The sequence below is a fragment of the Humulus lupulus genome, chromosome 3 (assembly GCF_963169125.1).
Source record: "Humulus lupulus chromosome 3, drHumLupu1.1, whole genome shotgun sequence".
Classification (NCBI taxonomy): domain Eukaryota; kingdom Viridiplantae; phylum Streptophyta; class Magnoliopsida; order Rosales; family Cannabaceae; genus Humulus; species Humulus lupulus.
Genome location: NC_084795.1, coordinates 47,545,317 through 47,557,196, shown reverse-complemented (window position 1 = coordinate 47,557,196; position 11,880 = coordinate 47,545,317). Strand labels below are relative to the sequence as shown.

The window sequence follows — 11,880 nt, the reverse complement described above, 5'->3', positions numbered from 1 at the left end:
GCTGCTCATCACTTGGAGCCATTGTGTCGACATAGTAGAAGCCACGAGCTAGAGCCACATTAAGCTCGCGGTACAACTGAGGCCTGACATACCCCTGAATCTCTATAAAGTCAGCCATGTAATATAAACGTGCGTATACCAGACATCATGTGTCTGTTTTATTCCCGAATTCTCAGATACGCAACATAAACGTGCGTAATCAGACATCCCACGCCTGATTTGGGCCATGCGGCCCATTACCCATCTTTACCTATTGATTATACCACACTTCACTGTAAGGTTTAGAAATTAATCATCGGTGTCACATAAATGACATGATGGATGAAGAGATCACGGGATGACCCCAATACCTACTTAGAGATCAATCTCCTATAAATACAAGAACCTTGGATAATGCAAGGGGTTGGATTCTTCTTGTAATGCAAATACTCTATAAGAAATAGTAAGGATAGATCAATAATATTGGCTGGTGGACTAGGGGATTTTAACCTCCGAACCACCTAAAAAATGAGTGGCCATCTTTCTTTGCAATTAGTCTCCACATTCTTGATTATTATCATTTTCATATTACAGTTTATCATTCAGTACTAATCCATCCTATTTATTCATATAATTTACTATTGGCGAAAAACCGCGTCGACATAGTGATTTAATATCAAACATGATATCTAATAATTATATGTGGATAGATAAAGTATGGTTTATGAAATTTTAAAACTTTTTAACTACTAGAAAACAAGTTTCAAGAACTCCCACCTCTTATGTGTGTTTTCCTAATAGTCCAATTAGCTTGGAAGCTTTTAAGAACAACAATTGATAAATCTCTCTTTATTGATTAAAAATGCACATCGCTGCCAAAAATAATATTCTAAGGTTAGAATCGAATTCAAGATGGCAAAATGAGTCCCTAATAATATTTAATATCAACTTTTACACCCAAAACTACATTAAACTTACTTTGGGTGTACGGATAGCGACGGTGGTGTCAGTTTTCGGCGACCCGCAACGGTGGTGTGAACTACACCTGCCAATGTGAAGCTCTTAAGGTGCTCACTAATCTTTCGAACATGGCCAAAGACTAATTTCAGCAAAAAATGACTAAAAAATCACAAATTGTCGCACTTCCAAGAAGGCTAGATCTACCACCCTCCGTCAAGACTTTGGGGGTGTCAACTTGGGCAAAAGATAGATCTTGAAGTCAGGATCATGATTGTACATCTATTGGTTGGTGAAAAGCTTCAACAGCGACAAAAAATGGCCAGAAAAATAAAGTGAAAACCAAGCTTTTCAAGTGTCGTCGTGGAGGATGAAGGCGCATGTGTAGCAATGGGTCTTCGTGGCTAGCTTCATTTTTCGATGGAGAGGTTAATGGTGGCGTACGTGGGGAGTTCCGGCGACGACCTGCAGTGGTGGTGGTGATTAATGTGGCTATGGAAGAAGAAGGAAGAAAAAGAAGAGAGAAATATGGGTATCGGGTAAGGAAAAGAGAAAGAAATGGGCCATTAGTTCTAGACTCTTCTTTTACTAATAATACCTCTCATTTTCTTGAAAAAAATCATTTAAGTCCCTCAATAATTTATTTATTTATTTTTCTGGGATTTTACAAGTTACTTATGGTGTAAGTTGTTGAACTGATGCCTAAAATTTTTGGCCTTAGTCATAAGTTAATGTCAAAAGTACTTTTTTTTTTTGATGAACCAAAGTATATATTGAACCACAAGCCAATTACAAAACAAGCTCAAAAAGAGCCCCCTCTAACAGAGGTATTACATGAGACTTAATTTCTCAAGGAAAGCTAAATCTTTGCTCTCCAACTTAGTTCTAGACAAATTAGCAACTCTAGCTTTCCAGTAAACTTTTAACAAATAAAAAACTTTATCCACAGTCATAGAACATAAATTAAACAGAGAATTATTCCTATTCCACCAAATCAGATAAACTGAAGCAGCTAAAACAGCTGCCACCAGCTTTTGCTTCAGACCCTTAGGCTTCCCCATCATCCAAGTAGTCCAATCTTTAAACTGAACCGGCCAAATAGCATTCCCCAGCCATTCAGCAATTCGACTTCTCACCAGCTGAGAAAACTGGCATTGAAAGAACAGATGGCCATGGCTTTCCTGCTGCATATCACAAGTCGGGCACATAACAGAATTCAATTGCATATGACACCGCACCAGATTGTCTCTGGTCAGTAAGTGACCCAAAGTAGCTTGCCAAATGATAAATCTGTGCTTGGGCAAAGTCAGATTGCACCAAACCACGTGAGCAAAAGGGACCCTTTCCTTGTTAAGCAGCTGAACATAAAGCTTGCTAACATTAACTTTGTTGTTCTTAACTGCCTTTTCCAACACCTCTGCAGTAATAACAGATTTCAGATTAACCAACTTACGTCAGTACCAACTCACATCTGAATGAATTTTGTAATCCCAGAACCTTTGCCCTTTAAGATAAATGGCATCTATCCATTTCACCCAAAGGATATCTTGTTCAGAGGAAATAGCCCGAAGGAACTTAGCTAATAGCACCTTATTCCATTTAGACCCTTCCTTAAACCTAATACCACCCAAGCTTTTAGGAAGGCAAACCTGATCCCAAGCCGTGAGATGAATTTTACTCCTGTTTTCATTACTGCTGGTAGTCCCCCACAGAAATTTTCTACAAAGCTAATCAATCTCATTAACAACACTCTTTGGGAGAAGGAAAATACTCATCCAAAATTCTCTAATCCCCAATAAAATAGAGTGGATAAGCTGAGCTCTCCCAGCAAAGGACAAATGCCGACTGGACCAATGATGAAGCTTCATGTGGATCTTCTTTATTATTGCAGCACAGTCCCCTGCTTTCCACTTTGTAGGTTTAAGAGGAATTCCAAGGTATTTTAAAGGGAAAGTACCTTCAGTATAATGAAGACACTCCAGAATATTCTTGGTCTCTTTCTCTGCCATACCCCCAAAATAAACCCAAGACTTATCTAGGTTGGCTATTAAACCAGAAGCAAGACTAAAAGACTTGAAACAGTCTTTAATGATCTGAACAGATGCATCAGCTCCCTTACAAAACAGCACCAAGTCATCAGTAAAACAAAGGCTCACCAATTTCAGACTTACAAAAGTACTTTTTCTTGTAGTAAAAATCCGTTATTTTAAATAAGACTTTAGATATTTTTTATGCTAAAATCCTTAAAATCATATTTATTTAAAAAAAAAAAAAAGAACTCTTGATAATAAAATATTGTGTCCTAAAATAATTTAAAATTTACATATCATTATAATTTTATTAGGAATTGTATTTATAATACTAAATAAAAAATGCTTGATGTTTTAAAATATGATAATATCCTACTCAAAGAAATGCTCAAAATAAATAATTACTCATTCACATTTAGTTTGAACAAAATTCTTTAATCATTTTTTTTTATGATTATAGAAGTTTAGAAGAAATGATATACTCAAAGATATTGTTATGAAACTATAAATATAAATATATATATATATATAATGGAATAGATGCAGAAATATATATCTTCTACGACAATGGTGACAACAATTACAAAGGAGAGCTTAAGGGATAGTGAGAAGAAAACCGTGAAGGGAGTTGGGATCAATAACAACAGCCAATGGGAGCAGTGCTGATGATGAAAGAGTAGGAGTGCTCGGTGGTGACAACGGGGTGTGCTTGACGACACTACAAAGAGTGTCAAGTGTCAAGTGCTATCAAGAATATCACTTTACAAATAATTGTTTAACATATGCATGCATTTCTGCAAAACATGGTTTAAAACAATGTTCATTTACATGAAGATGGTTAACATTATATGCGAATTATTCGCAGATATATTTTAGTTTCCAAAACTATGAAATTTTGAAATCTCGAACATTGATAAAATAAAAATAAAAAATATATTGTGATTAATGTGTTGTGTGTGGTATAAATCTACATAGTTTGTGTTAGTCAGCTCATAACGTAAGCAAGTACGTGTCTAACAACCTACTATATAAACTTAAGAATTGATCAAGAATCAGAGTGATTGCTAGACAATTGTGATTACTATATGAGAAGTATTTTAAATGATTATGTTTTTGGGAAATTTACATCTCATAATTATTTAAAATACTTCTCATATAGTAATCACTTATAATATTTTATTTACATGAATACCGTGCTACATTATTAAAAAAATATCGGATTTATAAAATAATATACTTGAAATTGAAAAGTTCATAGAATCCCAAATTTTTCTATTTTTCTGGATTTTCAAAGGCAACCTTTTGATTGATTATGATACCAATAAAATAATATTTGGTTACATTTCATAAAAGTTTCATTTTTTAGATCATTTTATTAGAAGTGTATTAAAACTTTTCATTTAAAAGTTATTATGTAGTATACTAAACACGTAAATTTTGCTAATAGATTATATGATAACTTGTTATATATATTTTATTGTAATTCATTATTCTCTAAAATAAATTCGAAAGTAACCTAAAAATATTTTAAATGATAAGATACTATAATATAACCTAAAAATAACTATTTAGTATCTTAAGATAATAATCTATACAGATAAGTTTTGGAGGTAGCCAAAATATATATGAAATAATATGGTTTAAAAATAAATATTTATATATATATACATATAAGAAAAGGTAATTTATCAATATCTTATCAACATCATAAGTAACTAAAATATTATTTTTGAAAATTCATAAAAACGGAAATTTCAGGATTGCCTCAACTTTTCCTATTTAGACATATTATTTTTTAAATTCCATATTTTTTGATGATGTGGTAAGGTAGTTTAGTAGATAATAAGTTGTAGGAGATTTTTGTGATTATTTTATGATATATGTATTTTGATAAAAAAAAATTGACTCAAATTAAAAAAAATGATATTTTTCTCTCTCTTTTGCGAAATAATGCTTCCCAAACTAGTATATTGTTAAAAGAGTATTTTAGAAAAATACTTCTGCTAAAATTTTCTAATTTATCATTATAATATAATATTCTCGGCAACACCCAAATACTCTCTCAAAGTTGATGTTGACCGTGTCAAAATAATTATTTGCAGATTAATTTTATTCTCTACATTATTTTATGAAAATAATATTTAAAAGTTTTTATTAAATAAAGTGCCCTAAATAGAATATCTAAGTTACGCCCTTGTCAATTCAAGTTGGTGAAAATAGACTTTTTAGATTTTACAATATTAAATACTAGTTTACCAATAAAAGTCAATGTATTTTTTTTTCTTCTATACAACACTTTTTTCAACTACACTCGACACATGATAAGAGTGAAGTTTGAGAATTTCTTTAAAATGATATTTTAACACATTTATTTATTTAATATTATTATTAATATTTTACAAAAATACGATTCAAAACAAGGTTAATTTGCACTTTTGCAAAATACTCTTATGTAATCAATACAAATTGAAATTATTATAAATATATACACCCTAATGTGACATAACCAAATCTCTTTTTTTTCTACCTTGATAATTATTATTATTCAAAATCATTTTAATTCTCCATTAATTTTAGGGGTGTTTAGCAAAATGGATTTTTTTTTTATAGTTATTTAGTATAATAATTTTGTTTTGATAAATTTTTGCAAATGACATTCTAGACACCCCTTGGGAATTCAAGATACTTTATCAGAAATTCAGACACCCTATTAGAAACTATCGCAACTTATAAAGATTCTAGACAATTAGACCCCTTTGCAAATGATTATTAAAAAATGTTATTTTTCAAAATGACATTATAAAGGGGTCTATTTTCACAAATTATTTTAAATTTTTATAAAATGCTGAGTGAGATAGTAACATACTAGTGGGACAAGTGGTATTTTTTGTAAGCTATTAACACATTCTTATTTTAAATTTTCATGGAAACATCTGATTGTTGCTTATACTTATTTTGTTTAAAGAAACGGATATGACAAATTGCAGAGACACTAATTAAAAAAGTTTGTTAAATATAATTGAAGTGTAGTGATAACATAATTATAATCATCCTCATTGTAATTATTATTATTTAAAATAGTTATTATAATTATAATTTGGAAATATATTAATTTAGATTCCTAAGTTCAAGTAAAATATCATCTTTGTCTTTGGATTAATTTTCAAAATACTTAAATCTTATTATCAAATTTTCCATTCAATCAAACACAACATATATATACTCATTTTTTGTCAATTTTTTTTAAAACCTAAATATCCTCAACTTTATTATCCTGCTAATATATACCGATTTAAAATATTTTTTTAATTAATTTAGAGTTTTGAAATTTTTAAATAGAGCCTAATTTTTAATTAATTTTCTATTTCAAATAATTAATTTTTGGAATTTATTTTATTGATAATAATATATTTTAATTATTTTAAAATTTAAAATTTAAAATAATAAATAAATTAAAAGTTTAAAATTATTTGTGTTTTTAAAAATGATTTTTTTAATGTTAAATTGAATAAAATATTTTCCTTATATCATTATTATTTTGAAAATTATAGTTATTATTATTGTGGTGAAACTTTTTCTTGTCAAGAAGCAAATATTAGGTCAAAGAAATTATTATACATGTAGATATTTATGGGCTATATGTATAATATAATTAATTAAGATGAAGAAAAGAAAGTAATATAAAAATAATAAAGAAAGATTGTCAGTGAGGTCAGGGGTAGTTATAAGAAGCGAAAAAGCAAACAAAGGATTGTGAAGGAAACAAGACGAGATGGATGGCGATCGATGAGTGAAAAAGATTTTCCGTTGGCCTGTTGTTTGGTTGCAGTCATATGTGGAAGAGAAGATAGAGAGATAGAGAGATAGAGAGATAAAATAAAGAGAGAGGGAGTTAAGAGTTTGTACAATTGAAGTTATTTGGAACTGGAGCCCTAAAAGGCTTTGAATGGTCTGAACATATAAGGAAAGATGCGCTGCTTTTCATCTCTGTCATATATTGGCTCTGATTCTTATGCATCTATGTCTATCAGACGAATAAAAGAGATAGAGAGAGAGAGTCTGAGGACTTAGTTTATAATATGTGAATATAAATAATTACTTAGTCTTAGCACAAATGTAGCTCATACCTGTTAGCCAAGGGGGAAATTAAAACTACAAGTGTTTTATGTATGTATACGAATTCAGTAGCGTAGAGAGATGAGATAGTGATTTGATATGATATATTATTATGAAGAGAGTTTAATATGTCTGATAGTGGTGTGGACTAGCTAGTGTAAGAGTACTGATACGTATAGTTGAGAGCGACGACTGAGAGTGTCTGAGTTAATTGGCACTGAAAACCATGCATTCTCATATGCCCTCATCAGTTGATTTTTTTGTTGGCTTTTTTCTTTTTGGTTGCTTTTCCACTAAATTCACATTTATGTTTGACTCCTGCTCTCTCTGCCTCCTCTGTGCTACCCCTATTCCCCACCTTATCTCTTTCTCTCTCTTCCTTTCTTTCAATTTCAAATTTATTATATATACATATACAGGAAATAAAAAAAGAAGAAGAAGAAGAAGAAAACTTTTAGTTTTAGGGATTTATTTTATTCGTTAATGCATGCAAAGCAATTCTTTCTGGTGGGTGTGGTTGATCTTTTTATTGATTACAGTAGTTTGGGACCAGTTTCCTTAACCAAGTATGGTATTTACGCAAGGTAATACGTGTGTGTGTGTGTGTATATATATATGTATACATGAGAACTAATTACTTTTATTCATCTAAGCAGCGTACGATAAAGCAAGCTTGATCTCTCACATTTGCAGGAAATATTTAATCTGATACAAAAATATTTATATGATCATTACGAGACCTATATATATATGTGCATGTTCTGATCCAATATTTATACGGATCATTAAGTAATGAACAAAGTAATATGATAAACAACACAATATCACGGAATTGATATGATGAAGCACTTGCTAGATGGATACAAGAGTACGTACACTCGATCGATCAACTACTACAAATTACCCACATTTCATGATACCATGTTATACACTGTAAAAATATATAGAAATTAAATTACCAAAAAAGAGAAAAAGGTCATCAACATATGATATATAATCATAGAGCTAAAGGGGACATTGGGAAAAAAAGAAGAAAAAAAAAACAAAAACCTACGATGGGTTATTAATAGTGGCCGATTTTCCAAGACGATGATCTGATCTTGGAAGAATATGAGTAGTACGATCGTTGTCGAGTGTTTGAGCACAATCCGAGGACGTAGTGGCTATGATGTAAGAGAGAGTTCTTGCATTATTATGGAAGTGGTGCTTACAAGCGTGGCAAGTGAGTTGGAGAAGAGTGGAGTTGAGTTGCTTCATGGCGTGTTCCTTGAGAGCTTGTGCCTTGTCCAATTCCGATTGCGCCTGTTGTCTAATCCTCTTGGCGTTGGCAAATTCCTTCTCCGCCAGCTCTATCTGCCGCTTCGCTTGCTGCCTCGCCTCCTCCGCATAGCTCTTCTCGGCCATCGCCACTCTCAGCTGCTCTCTCACTTCTTCCTTCATCAACCGCGTCTTCTCCATATTGTTGCAATTGGCCATAGTAGTAGTAGTGGTACTACTCATCATGCTCTCTCGTGGGGAGCTTTTGTGATTAATATTATTATTAGTATTCGATTCATTCTTTTCCCCGAAATCCGATGAGCCTATTGAGAGCTGCAACTGAGTAGAGTACTGATTTTCCTGATGATTGTTGTCTGTCTTAGGCGATGGCTGGTTTTCGTCGAGTGTAGGATTTGACATGGTTGTAGTAGTGGTGGTGGTGGTGGAGAGCTGAAGATCTAAGTTGTGGAAGCGTGGATTAGTACTGCTTGTAGTGCTGGTAGTTTTGGATAGGATTGGAATTTGAGGAGAGCGGATACTACTGGTGAGGATTACTAGTGCAGGAGTAGTAGTAGTGTCTGAAGGATTATTGCTAGTTGTAGTATTCATGGGCATAGCCAAATTGGTGTCAGTGCTCGAAGGACTGGGGCTTGAAGCTGTTCGGGACAAGCATGCTGCCGGCTGCAAAGCATGTGATTCTGACCTCAGACGCCCCATGGTGCATGCATCTTGGTGCTCGATGAAGCTCTCCACTCTATATATATATATATATATATATACACACATGTGCATTTAAAGTTAATCATCTATATTTATATGTTATTCATCAAAAACACTACGTACCATGTACATGTATATGTATATATGTGATAAAACCTAGCTAGTGTATTAGATTTTAGGTATAGGAATTTCAATTACATTAAACAAAAACAAATATTGTGTTTGAATGGTCAATAATATAAATAGTGATAAATTTATATATATATATGTATATATATATACTGATTAATTGAATTCGTAAAAGATGATACTACACTGAGTAGAATTTAATAAAAGGTAACTGGGATCATAATGTATTGTAAATATAAAGCTGTAAAGGAAGGAAAAAGCTGTGTAGTGGGTTAGCTATATATTTTATTCAAATCCCATATATAAACCAACAAAGAAATATATGGGCTATGTACGTATACAAATATCTACATGTTTATATATTTATAGATAGGTTGGTATGGCGAAAGAAATCAATCAAAAAGGCTGGCCGGGAAAAAGAAAAATAAAAAAATAAGTTGAACCAAATTAATTATTAATAAATAAATTATCACTAAAAGTAATGATTTGGGGAAATGTGTTCATCTGACTAGATTAAAAAAGGAAAGTGGTATGTAGTAGGAGTATATACGTGTTAAAATCAAAAGTAATTACTTGTGCCGGGATTAAGGTTCCATTCCATCAGTCAAAAAAACATATATTATATTAATATATAACTAGTACGCTCATATATTTTTTTTACTTGTTTTAATGTTAATAAGAACTTTTTATATATCTTTCAAAATTCTAAGAAATAATTAATCGAATATGATTAAAAACATAGATGATCGTGATGAGAGATATAAGGGGAAAAGGTTAATTAATTAAAAAAAATTACCTAGAGAAAACTCGGCCGCAGTCGCAAGAGTGGCCGCGGGTGCCGCAGGTCTTGAGATGGGCCTTGAAATCAGAGTGGACAGCATAGGCCTTGGAGCAACGCTGACAGACCCACTGCTTGTGGTTGCTGTGTTTTCTCCGAAAGTGTTTCTTGATACCAACGAGGTCGCCCAGGGCATGGCAGGGATCGTGGTGCAGACAACTGGGCTCAGGGCACACGAACACCCTCTTCCTCACCACTCCCGCCGGGGTTTCCCTCTTCAGCAGCTTCCACGGCACCTTGTGCCTCCGCCTGTGCATCTGCAGGTTCTGGTCCCTCTGGAACCCTTGGTTGCAGATCTCACACACATACCGGTCCGATTCCAGTAGCGTCTTCGGCGACAGTGACACTACTTCCGCATCCGGATCTAATTAACAATGATAATTATATAACAAGGCCAATACAAAATTACATATAACGATTATATATATATAAATATATACAAACCTGGAGTTCCTGCTGGTCTTCTCTTCCTCTTATTGTTGTTGTTGCTGCTAATTATATTGGTATTCTCCATTAAGCAAGAAAAGGGCTCCGAAGACGAACAAATGTTATTGACCCCTAACATAACATGTATATTAATTATAGATATATATATATAATTAAAGGGGTAATAATGGATCGATGGATACGGATGGTTTGAGACTGATGATCAGAGATATTCTGAATAAGGATCCAATTATATATATGGATGAAGAGAATCAGCGATCGATCTACCTAGCTAGGTAGCTATATGAGCTAATCAGTAATTATAGGGATGAGAATATGAGAGAAAACACATGAGAGGCCAACTGGGGAAAAAGACTCTTTTTTCTTTTGAGAATTTGATTATACTATAGCAAAGCTAGCTAGCTATATATATATATATACCTCTCTCAGCTTTTCTTCAATACAATACATGAAAGTTTTTTTTCTTTTCTTTTTCAGCTCTTGTATATATAGCGCTAAATTGCTTTCTTTGTTTCTTCCAAACGAAACCCTCAACATATATTGTCTTTCTGGTGATCAAGTTGCTCTAGTTGGCTATAATACTAAATAAGAGCATGAGAAAGAGAGGACTAGTAGAGTCTTGTTAAAAGAAGAAAAAAAACTTGTGTTCAAAAGGAAGGCGACGGGGGAGAGAGAGAGAGAGATAGAGAGAGAGAGAGAGCCAATCAGTAAGGTTGAAACTTGATGATCCCACAAGGCAGCAGCTATGGGCTCCAGAAGGAAAAACATCCCCACAAAGAAACAAAAAATCTCTCATAATTCATCTCTATATATTTCATTTCAGTACAGTGAAATTCTTAGGCTTTGCATTTGCATGCATTAATACATATCACCTTCCCCAAGCACCCAAATATACACGTAAGCCATTGTGTATATATTTATAATTTATAAAAGTATATATATTTTTTCTATTTTAATTAATATCCTTCTTTACTTTTACTTTTCTTTTTTGGTATTATGTTTCCATATTAATTTTTTCCCTACCCTATATCAACAGCACTATACATGATATATCTTGTTCTCCATTTTCAGATTATATATTATTTATATTTGTTAAGGCTATTTGTGATCTATTCTTTGGATGTGGAATGACCAAAGTGCCCTCTTAGTCGTGAATGTCCAGATACTCAGATTTTATATTAAATCAGAAACAGCTTTTATAAAGGTGCTGGTGAGGATGTAAAGTCACACTCAAGGGTAAACTAGTCAATGAAATAATAATTCTGTGTGTGCAAAGATGCTTGCTTTTTGGTAAACTGACTGCATCAGCATTACAGTGAGTATTTAAAATTGGCAGGTGTCTTTTTGTGGCTCAATTTGGCAGTTTTCTCAGTTTTTATCTTCCCTCACTCATAATATATACAAATC

The 11,880-nt window shown here is 32.6% G+C and overlaps 2 protein-coding genes across 2 annotated transcripts; both read right to left on the bottom strand.

Annotated features, from left to right (window-relative positions):
* Positions 1–1,766: 1,766 nt before the first annotated feature.
* LOC133824081 (uncharacterized) lies at positions 1,767–2,945 on the bottom strand. Its single transcript, XM_062256948.1, has 2 exons — positions 2,894–2,945; positions 1,767–2,353 (listed from the first exon to the last, which is right to left on the bottom strand). Exons 1-2 carry the CDS (start codon positions 2,943–2,945, stop codon positions 1,767–1,769), a joined length of 639 nt encoding a protein of 212 aa, XP_062112932.1.
* A 4,944-nt stretch (positions 2,946–7,889) lies between these two features.
* Positions 7,890–11,284, bottom strand: LOC133822638 (zinc finger protein SHOOT GRAVITROPISM 5-like). The gene is made up of 3 exons (XM_062255041.1): positions 10,471–11,284; positions 9,985–10,390; positions 7,890–9,093 (listed from the first exon to the last, which is right to left on the bottom strand). The coding sequence occupies exons 1-3, from the start codon at positions 10,589–10,591 to the stop codon at positions 8,133–8,135; spliced, it is 1,488 nt and encodes a 495-aa protein (XP_062111025.1). The 5' UTR covers positions 10,592–11,284; the 3' UTR covers positions 7,890–8,132.
* Positions 11,285–11,880: the final 596 nt, after the last annotated feature.

Bases quoted from the DNA above. Each gene is read 5' to 3' on its own strand.
- LOC133824081 (XM_062256948.1), bottom strand. From the start codon at position 2,945: ATGGCAGAGAAAGAGACCAAGAATATTCTGGAGTGTCTTCATTATACT. The intron at 2,354-2,893 runs GTACTTTCCCTT...TTATTACTGCAG, and splicing joins GTGTCTTCATTATACTGAAG to AGGTGTTGGAAAAGGCAGTT.
- LOC133822638 (XM_062255041.1), bottom strand. From the start codon at position 10,591: ATGTTAGGGGTCAATAACATTTGTTCGTCTTCGGAGCCCTTTTCTTGC. The intron at 10,391-10,470 runs GTTTGTATATAT...ATTGTTAATTAG, and splicing joins AAGACCAGCAGGAACTCCAG to ATCCGGATGCGGAAGTAGTG. The intron at 9,094-9,984 runs GTAATTTTTTTT...ATATATATATAG, and splicing joins TGCGGCCGAGTTTTCTCTAG to AGTGGAGAGCTTCATCGAGC.